This window comes from Saccostrea cucullata, unplaced genomic scaffold (assembly GCF_032062105.1).
Source record: "Saccostrea cucullata isolate Sc308-1 unplaced genomic scaffold, CSIRO_AGI_Scuc_v1 ctg238, whole genome shotgun sequence".
In the NCBI taxonomy this organism is placed as follows: Eukaryota; Metazoa; Mollusca; class Bivalvia; order Ostreida; family Ostreidae; genus Saccostrea; species Saccostrea cuccullata.
This window is the reverse complement of record NW_026931063.1, coordinates 126,339-141,027: the sequence shown is the minus strand read 5'-3', so window position 1 is coordinate 141,027 and position 14,689 is coordinate 126,339. Positions and strand designations below refer to the sequence as shown.

The 14,689-nt window shown below is 33.4% G+C and overlaps 1 protein-coding gene across 1 annotated transcript in view; it reads left to right on the top strand.

The window, feature by feature from the left end:
• Window positions 1–14,689, top strand: part of LOC134231244 (uncharacterized) — a gene marked incomplete at its 3' end in the record, with an annotated part of 423,563 nt that overhangs the window by 290,660 nt on the left and 118,214 nt on the right. Inside the window, 2 exon segments of the mRNA XM_062713186.1 lie at window positions 6,421–6,592; window positions 10,879–11,094. Of these exon segments, the coding sequence (XP_062569170.1) occupies window positions 6,421–6,592; window positions 10,879–11,094 (388 nt within the window).

Sequence of the window (14,689 nt, the reverse complement as noted above, 5' to 3'; positions counted from 1 at the left end):
CGCTTTCGGTGTCTTTGTGGGTGAGATGTCATTCTTTATGACATATTGTGTGTAATATGAACACCCTATCATGTCATTTATTAAGAAATCATCACTGAACTCAAAGGTCAAAATCTTTGTATCCAATGAAAAGTCTTCTCGCAAGGATTACATATGTGAAGTATGAAAGCCCTAGCCCTTACCATGCAAAAGTTATGGTCAAGGTTAAAGTTTTTTCATAAGTACAAAAATCTCCAAGGTCAAGGTCAAAAGGTCAAGGTTTTTGATATCAAATGAAAGGTCTTGCCACAAAGAATACATATGTGAAATATGAAAGTCCTAGTATCTATTGTTCAAAAATTGTGGCCAAGGTCAAAGTTTTTGAAAAATGTAGGTCAAATTCCAAGGTCAAGGTCAAAGGGTCAAAGTTCTTGTATCCAATGAAAGGTCTTCTCATAAGAATTACATATATGAAGTATGAAATCCCTAACCCTTACCGCTCAAAAGTTATGGTCAAGATTAAAGTTTTTCATAAGTACGTAAATCTACAAGGTCTAGGTCAAAAGGTCCAAGTTGTTGGTATCCAGTAAAAGGTCTTGTCACAAAGAATACATATGTGAAATAAGAAAGTCTTATTATCTACCATTCAGAAGTTATGGCAAAAGTAAAAGTTTGGAATTTTTGTGTAAAAATGGGTTAAACTCCAAGGTCAAGGTCAAACGGTCAAATTCGATGGTACCCAAAGAAAGGTCTTATCACAAGGAATACACATGTGAAATATGAAGGTCATAGCTCCACTAATTCAAAAGTTATGGACAAGGTTAAAGTTTTTGTGACGGACTAACAGACGGCCAGACTAACGGACTGATGGACAGGCGAAAGAGATTTAATGTCCCCTCGCTTTCGCGAAAGCGGGGGACAATAAATGCGTTAATGTCACCCCAGCATTTCCAAACATCCATTTCTATGGCAACTACCACAGTGTTACTACCATAGATATTATAAATTGTTTTTATTTAAAATATTCAACTAGTGTCTATATTCTCATTTTTAATTTTCAACCAATTTCACTCATAAATAAATAAAATATAAGAAATTCCACAAACTTTTGGATCAACCCTCTGAAAGGAAAAAGAAACACATAAGAACATAAAATGCGAACATTTTTTGACTATCTGGCCGAAAATTATGAAAATTGGTCAGATGTGTATTTTGGTTACTTTGTACTAAAATCACTGGTCAGAACTACTCAACCGTGAATTGTATGGTGTCACGTAGGGAAAGTGATAAATATATATTATTATAACAGTAACTTGATCCGAAGGGTCGTATCGCGTCGAGTTGACAGGCGCGGATCATCAGATCAAACGAGACGCGATGCGTCGAGTTTGATCTAATGATCCACGCTTTTCAACGAGACGTGATACGGCTCTTCGGATCAAGTTACTGTTATAATGATAAATTTATTATATACCCCCTTATAACTGGCTAAATAAATTAGAAAAAACCTTTAGAGAACAATTGTATAATATTAATCCATTAAACAAAGCATAATTACAAGGGACTTTTTAACGCGCAAGAAAAATAACGTCATATTTCTGCGTACTACGTCATTAGTTTCAGAGAGTGGTGATATGGATTCAGAAAACAACATGTTGGTGATCCGGAAAATCGGATCACGACGTCACGTGATAGCGTAAATTCAACAGTAAAATTGAGTGATACACGTTAGGTATATAATAAAAAGCCAGAAACGTGTATATTGATGATGAAAATTTTGTGATCACATTTTGTAGTGCCAAACGATGCATTAGCCTTCTAGACATTGTTTTTGCATATTTGCAGTCAGTAAAAATTTCTTGTAATCATGGTATGGCTGACGGAAGTTACATTGGGTCTACAAATTGAATTGCATAAGTGAATAAAAAGGCAACAACACGTTGCTGTGCAGATTGTTTTTAACTTTTCAACCCAAAAATTTTTTTTTTCGGTTGTCAGATAGTAACTGTAAAGGTTTCCAACCATTCCAACCATGATGGTGACGTTGGCGCGTAACAACTTCACATAAAGATAGGACTTTTAATCATGCCACCTTGATTATCGTCAAGGCATTATCACTGAAACCGATGATTATACAACAGACAATCATACTCATGTTTTTAAAATTGACAGAAACTCCCTGCTCTTATTTGGTCCATGAGCTTGGCAACTTACGTTGATTTTACTCTCACACGTGCACGTACGCATCTTATGCGTAATGTTTTTAGCATGTTCACACTGTGAAAATGTTGCAGTGTTTGTCGAGACTTTCTTACAAACATTCACATGTACCAAATAAGCTGAATTCTGTCAATTCTACCCTAAATCGAAAATTCGCGGGATTCATTGGGTGGGGGGATTTCTTGGCTTTGGAATGTTACAGCTACTACCGTCGGAAGGTTGAATAATAATCCTATGAGCATGATGAGAAAGAGAAATGGTCTAATGAACTCAATGCTCAAGAGAATCAATGCTGTTACTGATGCGCAAGGGAGATGATGAGAATTTTTATTTTAATTGGGGGTTGGGGGGGTTGGTTGGTATCGACATATCAATTTCAATAACTCATGAATTATCAGTCAAAATCACACAAGATTTTGGTAATTTGTTGATTAAAGATGAATTTAAATGTTTAATAAGAATACTGGAAAACACATTTGAAATGATAGTTTTAATTTAACTAAAAAGTTTACAATGTGTTTTTTTTTTCCTTTCAGTATATATTTAAATGTTTTGAATCAATAATGATATAAAGATCAAGGTGATAGCAAATTTTGAATAATTATTATTAAAAAAAAACCAGACAACTAAATTTTTCCACGTTGGTTTTACAGTTATTAAACGCTTGTATTTGAAGTGTATTTTGTAATGACAGGAGACAAGAAATTGGAAATGAATTATAATACAATTTTTTTTATAAAATTTATGAATTAAATGATTCATATAATTTTTTAACCTGAGTAAGCCTGAGTAAACTCATGTGACCTATTGCTATCCGTTTTTGTGCGTCGTCTGTCATGTGTTAACATTTGAACATTTTCAGCTTCTTCTCTGCAACCGGTCAACCAATTTCAACCAATTTTCGTACAAAGCATTTATGGGTGAAGGGAAACAAAATTTGTGACTTTCATGGTCCGTGCCCCCTTGGGGCCTGAGGGGCGGGGCCAAAACTACTAAGATTAAGGCAATCTATAAAAATCTTCTACTTTACTCCTGGCCATAAAGTAGTCGAACTGTTGGCATAATTATAATCAGCATTGAGTCGGATCCTCTACCAAAATTCTGAAATTCATGGTCCCAGAATCAGGGATTCAAGTACTATGGCGGGGTTATATAGATTATATAGTGAAAATGCATTATTTCATTGAAAATCCTCTTCTCTCTCCTGGGAATTAAATAAACTAACCAAGTACATAGTTATGTTGAATAAGTCTGCCTCTTCCAAAATTTTGAATTTCATGGCCCCAGGGTCAGGGTTTCTGGTGTTAGAGCAAAGCCCTATTGATTATATAGTGAAAATGCATAAATATTTTGAAAATCATCTTCTCTGCTCCTAAGTATTAAATAAACTAACAATGTAAAAAGTTATGATGAGCAAGAATGTCTCTTCCAAAATTGTGAATTTCATGGCCCCTGGGTTAGGGATTCTGGTGTTAGGTAGGGGCTCTATTGATAATACAATGAAAATACATTTATTCTATAAAAATCTTCCTCTCTGCTCCTATGTTTTAAACAAACTTACCGAGTACATGGTTATGTTGAATAAGGCTGCCTCTTCCAAAATTGTGAATTTTATGGCCCCTGGGTTGGGGGTTCTGGTGTTAGGGTGGGCCTCTATTGATTATATAGTGAAAATGCATAAATTCTTTTAAAATGTTCTTCTCTTCTCCTGGGTATTAAACCAATAAACTATGTACATTTTTAATATAAGGAAGGATGCTTCTTCCCAAGTTGTGAATTTCACGGCTTTTCAGTCAGGGGTTCTGGTGTTAGGGCGGGCGGGGCTCTAATGATAATATAGTGAAAATGCATGAATTCTTTGAAAATCTTTTCCTTTGCTCCTTGATATAATGCCAATGATATAAGTACATATTTATAATGAAGAAAGGTATCTCTTCCAAAATGATTCATTTCAGGGCCCCTGAGTTAGGGGTACCAGGGGGTGGGTGGGGGTACTTAGTCTGAAATTAAATTAATGCTTTAAAATATGCTCTGATATTAATCAAAGATTTATAATGATGAAAGAAAATTTATGATAAAATTTCCTAAATTTTGAAATGTTTGGCCCCAGGGTTAGTGGTTCCTGTGGGGTGGGGTACACAACTGGTTATAAAGTGGAAATGCATTTCCTCTTTCTTACTCTGATCTACTTATGCGTATTAAGTAACCAAAGTAAGCATGCTAAGTGTATAATTATGATGAACAATGGTGCCTCTTTCAAAATTGGGAATTTCGTGGCTTTTGGTTTAAAACACGAACCAAATTCAATTGAGTGAAATTTTTTATATGATACTCAGGTGACCTATAAGGCCTGTGGGCCTCTTGTAAAAGAATCCAGTATATCACATATTGCTTTATTAATTACTGAAGAAAAAGGAACGGTTTAGGCTTCATTGTGCCCTAAAAATTTAATGTTCTTAAAAATTTAACAAGAGTTGAGTAGATGAATATGATAAATCATTAAAGAATGTGGTATTAAGAAGGACCGTTCCGGAAATATGAAATCATTAATTTGGTACATTTCTAGGTTTAATGCGGAAAAACCTCAGAATGACTCATTTCTGTGCTTATTTTCCTTTAGAGAATACTGTAAACCAACTTTTATTTGTGACAACTTTATTTCGTGATTTACTGGATTAAAACTAGCTTGCGACGTTTAATTTTCGCGATCAAACCTTTTTTGATCTGTCTTTAAAAGACACAGAGACTTTATTTAAGTGAAATTTTTCACTGGTTGGCGGTGAGAAATATTCTCAATGATGAGGCTCTCGCAATCTTCAAATTTCTAACACGTGAATAAAAGTCGGTTTACGGTACTGTCTGCCACCGTCGCCCACTTCAATATTTGGATATATTATGTAAACTGCTTTGAAAAATCACATATCTCAAAATCTTTATGGGCTACGGTGGCAGAGTATGTTTTCTGAAAGAAAATTCCACTGAAAATTGATGTCTTCTGCAACTTTTTAAGAAAAGAAGGAAAATGCACAAGTTAATGACATCACAATTAGCATTTAGGTCATTTGAGAAAAAAATATTTGTGTATTCTTACTGCATGGAATTCCTATGAATCAGAAAGAATGAATTTTAATTTCTTATGTCACTTTCATATTTTTGAAAAAAAACGGGCTTAGTTTGTATTGAAACTGTACCTTGTTCTTTATTAAATATATATATATATATATATATATATATATATATATATATATATATATATATATATATATATATATATATATATATATATATATATATATATATATATATAGTTAATAAATAGTCAATAATAAAAAAAGAAACTACTAAAAATCTAGAGAATTTTAGCATTCAATATCTTGGTGTTTTATTTAATGCTAAGTTTGTATAACATATATGGAGTATGCCAAAAAATATGAGCGTTCAATATCAAAAGCGTTGTAAACAAAAAATATTGTCTGGTCAACATGTGAAGGGGAAATGTATGATAGGTAGTTGCTGCTAGATAAGATGTGGTTATTTTCGCACAAAATTCTATTTATTGTTATTAATTTAGTATATATTACTGATATTAGCCTCAATAAGCAAAGCATAAGGCTTGGTAGGGTAAATGGAATGATGCAATATTGATCACTTACAAGACTAATATTAATTTAAATACATATAATGAAATGTTCCTATTAATCCCCTTCCCCGCAATCACGCATTTTAACGCAAATACCATTTCTTATTTCAATTAAAGGATATGCTATAAACCTTCAAGAAAGTCAAGGTCATGGAGTTCAGTGACAAATTCTGAAGGACTCACAAATATAAACATATAAGACACAACCTTGTGTTGCTTGCCTGCATAGCGCAGTGGTAGAGCATTTGCTCTAGAGTCACGGAGTAAGCAGTTGATCCTTATGTCGCAGGTTCAAATCCCACTGTGGGATGTGGAGATGGGTCCTTCAGATGAGACCATAAAAACTGAGGTACCATGTCGCAGTAGATTCTGGTTTGAAACTATCCCTCACTGCTCAATGGCCTTGAGTGCTGATCAGTATAGGTCAAAATTTGCACCTCACCACCAGCAAGTGGTGGCATCTCCATATAAGTGAAAATTTCTCAAGAGGGATATTAAACAACAAACAAAAACAAACAACCTTGTATTGTAACAGAAAATAATAAAGAGAGAAATATACAACGGATTTGTATTTCTTATAGCTCCCTCAGATGATTTTGATATTCTGTTTGATACTTCAATTGGAGAGGAGGGAGCTTCCACCACAGCTGTTATACCTGGTGACTCAGAAAAAACAGATTTGTCCTTCATGATGTGGGTAAAATTCAACAAAGGACAAAAAGAAACGGAAGATGCTGTATTGTTAAGAATCGGGTTTGTTTAACGTGAATTTTATGAATTTTCTGCTTGATCATTTCTAGTATTATTTTCATATACAATATAAAGAGTTTTATTAGCTCACCTGAGCCAAAGGCTCAAGTAAGCTTTTCTGATCAAAATTTGTCTGTTGTCGTCGTCGTTGTAAACTTTTAGCATTTTTGACTTTTTCTCAAGAACCAATGGGCCAATTTCAACCAAACTTGCCACAAAGTATCCTTAGGTAAAGGGGATTTAAGTTTGTTCAAATGAAGGGCCATGCCCTTGTCCAAGAGGAGATAATCCAAAATTAGTGTAAAATTAAATGCATCTTTTAAAAATCTTCTCCAGAACCATTTGGCCAGGAAAGATGAAACTCATGTGGAAGCATCCTCCGGAAGTGTAGATTCAAGTTTGTTCAAATCATTACCCCCGGGTGTAGGGCTGGGCAACAATGGCTGATCAAAGTTTTATATGGGAATATATAGGAAAAATCTTTAAAAATCTTTTTCTCCAGAATCATTGGACCAGGAAAAATAAACTCATATGGGAGGATCCTCAGGTAGTGTAGATTTAAATTTGTTCAAATCATGACCCCCAGGTGTAGGGCAGGGCCACAACGGAAAATCCAAGTTTTAAATAGGAATATATAGGGAAATTCTCCAAAAATCTTCTCCAGAACCGTTCGGCCAGGAAAGATAAAACGTATGTGGAAGCATCCTCAAGTAGTGTAGATTCAAGTTTGTTAAAATCATGACCCCCTGTGGGAAGGGCGGGTTCACAATGGCTGATCAAAGTTTTACATAGGAATACATAGTAAAAATCTATTAATAATCAAGATCATCAAAGCCATGATTGGTGCTAATACAAATGGAAACATCCTTAGTTAGAGTTAATTCAAGTTTGTTCATATCAGGGTTGACCCCTGGGAGTAGGGTGGGGCCATAATGTGCAATCAAAGCTTTGCATAGAAATATATAGGATAAATCTTTAAAAAATCTTTTCAAGAACAGCAAAGCCATGGCATGATTGGTGATATTTATGCGGGCACATCCTCAGGTAGCGTAGTTTCAAGATTGTTTGAATAAGAATTCTTGGTGGTAGGGTGGGGACACAATGTGGGATCAATTTTTACATAGAAATATATACTTTAATATCATTAGAAATGTTCTGGAGAACACCAAATCCATGATTAGTATTTTTTTATATCGAACTATTGGAAGCATCCTCAGGTGGTTTAGATTCAGGTTTGTACAAATTATGACCCCCGGAGTTACATGTAGAGTATGGCCACAATGAGGGATCAAAGTTTTGCATAAGAATATGTAGGGGAAAAAATCTTCTCTAGACAGAAAAGTTTTGTTTAGTCAAATTGACATGTAAGCATCTGCAAGTAGTGAATAATTAAATTTATTCAAATAATGTCCAACTGGAAGGGGTGGGGGTAGTGAGGGGTCACAATGGGAGATCAAGTAATATGTTGGAAAAATCTTCTCAAGTAATAGAAAATTCAAATCCCCCTCCCCCAACAAGTAAACTTTTCAATACTGAGCTGATTTGTTATTTTAACTAACTCATGTGCTCAGGTGAGTGATGTGGCCGATGGGCCTATTGTTATTTGGTAATTTCTAGTAATAGGTTAGGAAAATTTTGTTACATGTAAAAATGAATGTGATTTGCTGTCATATATCTTTCAAACCAATTAAAATTCTAATCCAGTTAATCTGGTTAATCAGTCTAAAATGCAGATTGACCAGTACTGTCTAGCAATAGAATTTTTTTTCTTTACATTTTGAAAAGTAATCATGTAACAGATGAAGGCTTTTTAGAAAATGACATAACAAGTACATGCATTTTCATACTGTTTGCACAATGAAAATAAACACAGCATTTTTTTAAACAAAGTATGATGTGCCATATGGCCCCGAATTTTACAATTATTTTTGCATATACTTAATCATCCAGATCCAATGCCACTTTATCCGAAAAAAAGATCATATGTAAGAATATATCACTTATTAAATTTCAGGTAGGTTTACACTGTCTACATTCAATTCTCATTCATTTTTAGTCCTGTTTCACGTCATGTGGTTTACAATCTTATCATTTGCTTGGGTACATTCAAACCTACTTGTCAGCTCATGTCATAGCAATTTTAAGGTTTATTAATATAAGTTTATACTGTAAACGTTTTTTTTGACGAGTTGAAAAATTGACAATTTTTTGTTTACGAAAATTGACGAGTGTTAATTTCATGAAATATTGAATCAAGAGTTATGTATTTGTGCTTTTATAAGGTAAAAAATAATGAATACGAAGTACTTAAAAATCGAGTTTCAAAACTGGTATTCAGAGAAAATGCGCTAGAAATTATAAGACAAAAAACAGTAACACTTATAGAAACATTGGCTTCATTTACATAAACTTGCATGAGAGCTGCTTTATGCAAAATGGATCCTGAAGGTTCATGCTGTTGTAAACAAAGACCACTACTACCTCATGAACTCAGTTACAAGCGTGTGCTTCAATAAGATTTAATTTTGCTTGTAAAAACCATCTACAGTGTATAAGATATTAATCAGTAACTTTGGTCTAGTTTTAATGGGGGGAAGCCAAAAAATTAAGCGGTAAAGTTGTACATGTATAACGGTCAATGTTTATTGTGACGCTATTATGATGTTAAGTTTGACAAATGTAAATTTCGACGAGAAAAGAAAAATCATCAATATAGTTATAATTAGCACGTCGTCAAATTTCCACGTTTACAGTAAATAATATATTACATGTAATAGCTTTGTCAATTGCCGTGATTTAGTATGAACTTCTTAAAAACCAAAATTATAGTGGCAGTTGAAGCTATACAAATGGTAGATTAAAAATGGAAATTCTTAGTAAATATAGTTTCATATATTGCCGAAAATTTGTAAAATAATAGAATGTTGTTTTATGTCCCTTGCAATAATTTTTCATTCGTATATGATATGTCGCCAAATACCTGTTAAGGGTTGCAAATTTCAACCTTTACTCAGCAGTCAGGACCATTGAGCAGTGAAGGTTCTTTAAAATGCAATTGCCTACCATACCACATCCAGCCTTGTAAAATGAATAAACTACAATAGCTTCTTTTCTGGATATGGACATCTAGCAGGAAAACAAGTTGCATGATCTAACATTTAATGTACAGCTAAAATACTGTCAAAATTGTAAAATTTATAGGCCCAAGACCGAGGGTTTAGGCTCTAGGGTGGGTCTAAGTAAATCATGCATATAAACTTCTAGGGCTGCACAATAATATCAATATTTCGGTATATTGTGATTTGTTAACAAAAAATATCGCATTGTGATGGGGTTTCTTCAGATCCTTGTGTAGCGATCTATGTGAGTGGATCAAAAGATCTGATTTTAATCAGATTGGGTCATATATAAGAAAATAATTTGTATTATTATATGATCGAATAATTTCCATCTCTCTGATTGGCTGAGATCCAACTATGTTAGAAAAATACTACGTTGTATTGACCTGCACGTGACGTTCCAGGTCAATACAAGGATTTATTTCCTCTACATTGATCTAAAAATAGATTGGGAAATTCCAAATTGATACAAATTGTTTTGGAAAGCTATTTAAACGACTATGATTTTTTTTTCATGTGGACAAAACATAAACGAATATATATTTTAGGGTGAGGGTGGTAAGAGGGGATGCAGGGACCCCCCTCCAACACTTTTACTGAACAACAATTTTTTTAAAAACTTTTTGGCAGTCATTTTTCCTGATAATACTCCTTCCTTTCAAAATCTATCCTATAAAAAAGACTGACCTGATACATATTTTTTTCATGGCAACTAAAATTGATAAAAAAAAAAACATTTCAAATTGATAAGACTGGTAAGGTTTATTCACATTTTAATTCTGCTTCTCTCTTGTATTTGGCTAGGACTTAATTAATTAAATGCAAACAAGTAATGAGCTGTATTATTTTATCAGTGAATCATATAATAAAACAATTATTGCTGTTTTTTCGGTCAATACAATGATTTAGCCATCTTCGAAGTACAATATTCACCTCGCCCTTCGGGCTCGGTGAATATTGTACTCCTCAGATGGCTAAATCATTGTATTGACCTCAAAAAACAGCAATAATTGTATATGATCTTACTTCATAGAGTTCGAAAAATTCAGAGAGCATGAGTTTTAATTTCTCTCAACAATTTCATATTTAATAAAGACCTGGATTGTATCGAATCTCTACTTTCTTGTTTTGTGGTATTTGCTTAATTTAATGGCATAATTAATTTTTCAGGGATGTCCTAGAAATCAAGAATAATACCATCACCTTCATGAATAGAACAACCTCTCGTACTGTATATATTGGGTTTGAAGAACTTCCATTTAGATTGGATAATGGCAATTGGAATTTCATTGCTGTATCATGGAAGCGAAATGGAGACACTTTAGTCCTTGTAGAGGGGGTACTTATTTTTGAGGACAGCTCGGTTACCTTTGAACTGCCTGAAGTGTAAGATATTTAACAGATTTCTTATCAATACAAGTAATTTTATTGTATACAGTTTTGTTTTGTTTGTTTTGAACATATTTTATTTAAAGAATCAAATGGATTACATACAGTATACAGTTCTTAGAATTATAAGATCATATAATATCTAGAATTTTCCCTAGTAATTATGCATTGTCGGAATCTGCTTTGCTTAGCCCATATTTGAAATTCTTTGGCAATTAGCCTCATTTTACATTTAATTTTGTTTTATACTTCTGGAACCTTGACAGTGTCGTATTATACTGAAGTGATCATTAAGGTCCTTGGGCCTGGTTACTAGGTCACCATTGAACATTTTCAGCTTTTTCTCTGAAACTGCTCAACCAGTTTCAACCAATTTTGGCATATAGCATCTATGAGTGAAGGAGAACAAAAATTATGACTTTCAGGCTCCTTGCCCTCCTGGGGGCCTGAGGGGTGGGGCCAAAACCACTAAAATTAATGCAATCTTTAAAAATCTTCTTCTTCTTCACTCCTGGACATCAAGCTGTTGGCATGATTGTAATCAGCAATGACCCCTCTACCAAATTTTTTAATTTAATGGCCCCAGGGGTTCTGGGGCTAAGGCAGGTCTCTGGTGAATCAGTGTTTGAAACTCACTGTAAATTTAGCTAGACATGCAGGGCTAATTGCTGGTAAAGGTTGTCAGCCCTGCCAAAAATGTACTAGTCTGAAAAAAATAATTGTCTGTAATAACTTTGTTTTAGCAATATTGTAAATGGGGGCAGCTCACTGTAAATCGATCCCGGATCTATAGGCTGATGAATTTTACCCATTCGCTTGTAACACTTTGCATACATTATACTATTAGTTTTGCTAATTTTAGAGAGTTTTATAAAATATCTAAATTTTTAGGTCACCTTAGTCACTCAGATGACCTATTGCTATCCATTTTCGTCTGTCGTCGTGCATTTGTGTGTTAATATTTGAACATTTTCATGTTTTTCTCTAAAAGCACTAATTTAAACCAATTTCAGCCAATTTTAGCATATGACATCTATGGGTGAAGGGGAACAAAAATTATGAATTTCACAGTCCCTGCCCCCCTGGGGCCTGAAGTGTAGGGCCAAAACCATCTGAATTTTATGGCCCCAGGGTCAGAGGTTCTGATGCTAGGGCGGGGCTCTATTGAATAGATTGTAGAGTGAAAATACATGAAATTCTTTGAAAATCATCTTCTCTGTTCTAGATATTAAGCAGATGAACTACCTATATACAGTCCCTGAAACGTTCTACTTTCCCATTTTTCCGTTCGCTCACCGTTCGTTCACCGTTCGTTCAGCGTGCGTTCACCGTTCGTTCAGCGTGCGTTCACCGTTCGCTCTTCGTTCACAGTATTGCGTTCAACGTTCACCGTGCGCTCGCGTTCACCGTTCACAAAACGTTCACCGTTCGCTCTTCGTTCCGTTTACTTTGCGTTCACCTTGCGTTCACCGTTCACTTATCGTCCAGTCTTCATTGCCAATCGGAACTCCGAAGTGAAAGGACTTATCTTTTTGATGGTAAGGATTTACATGTTTTTTTATTAATTAAATAACTTAGATATCGTGTTAAAAGAATAATTATTTCGTTGCAAAAATTATCTATAATATTTATATTTCTATTATTGTAACTCAGCTGTTACTTATTTCATGAATATTCCCTGGAAAATAATCAATACATTAAGTACCTATATGTATGTAGAACGATGCTAAAATATTAAATTCAAAAAAGGGCAATGTACAAATGCTTCCCGCACGGCATAAATTTGATGTTATTTTAAAGAGGACAAATTATTAATGGATGTATAATAATTAATCCAAGTCTTTTACAGGACAAGAATACATAAAAAAAATATTTCTACAGTTACACGTATTTAAACTACATGTAGGTTTGAGAATAATGAACAGTACTGCAAATATTCAGTTAATTAAACATCTTAAGAGCTAATTAAGTTGATGGTGTGGTTTTAAATTTTAGAAAAGACCAACTGTTTAAAATATTCTATTATTAGAGAAGAAAAATTCCTTCCTTCTCCGTACCTAAACATGTTTAAAAATATGTTTTTTGCTATTCAGTATCATTAAGCACCCCCCCCCCCCGTGCCTTTTCTACCGAAATAAAATTCTTATTGAGTTTTTTCAGTATATTTTAATTAATATTTAATTTTTATTGTAAAACAAGAAAATCAGTCTTAAAACCAACATCAAACAGTCATTAATTAATAGTATTTTAGTATAAACTTGTGCCGACAGTAGTATTTTAAATTGGCAGGGAATATATTTTACATTCAATTTAAAACTTAATCCTTCCAAGTATATATTCGAATTTTTTTTACTGCAGGAATGCAAAAATCAGATCTAAAAACGATAGGGACAAATATTAAAATTTCTAGGAATACTAAGTGAATCCTTGCCTACGGCATGTTCGGTGAAACGCGATTTCCACACCTCCACTGTGTCGAATTATTTTGATTGACAGCACAAGCACGCTACTACAAATATAACACGGACTTCCTGTGAACTGTGTGAACTTGATGATGGAAAATAAAAGCCAATGATTACTGTCAAATGGATTTGTTAATATAAAAAAAAGATTACCTTTATTGCTTGGAATATTTAGGAAAAATAATTAGAATATTTATTTGATACAACATACATCTGAGAATCGAGGGGTTATCTCTCTCTCTCTCTCGCTCTCTCTCTCTCTCTCTCTCGAACATTTCTCTGTTCAATAAAAACTATTATAACACATTACTTATTAAGTTTTGAAAATTTAATCTACACATGTATTACAAATAATTTGAATGCCTCTTTCCAACATCTTGACCGAGTATAATCACGGCCGGAAAATGTCTACAGATACATGAAGAAGTTAGCCAAAATAAACGTCATAAAAGAATAAAAAGGCAATTAAATATAGAATATTGTGCAGTAGAATTTAAATAGAACGAGGATTTTTATGCAGTACGATAACAGTCAATGTCAACAGATACATTTTGTAATTGTGAATAAAAAAAAATCTGTTATTTTACTCAGAATCGCTTTGGCACGGAAATACATGTACGGTTGTTTCAACCCCGTACAATGTAATTAAATCATTCTATAAGTTGCAGTTTTATCTTCAGAAGTCCACATTATTTTATTAGTGAAAAGAATAAGCATAATTATTTACTATATAAGTAGATTAATTTTTTTTTAGGTACACTTGGTAACAAATACACGTTTGACGGTGATTAAAATCATGTCATTAAAATATCGATTTATACATATAGGTATGTGCAGAAAACAATGCTTTTATTTATTTATTAGTTAATTAATTAATTAATTTATCTATTGTTTATCTCAGTAGTAGTTTTATCTTCTAAAGTCCACATTATTTTATTAGTTAAAAGAATTAGCATAATTATTTACTACATGTATATAGATCAATTTATTTTTTAACTACACGCAGAAACAAATACACGTTTGACGGCGATTAAATCATGTTATTAAATTATAGATTTAAACATACGTATGTGTAGATTTTTTTTATTATTTATTTATTTATTTATTCATCTATTTATTTCTCTTTTGTT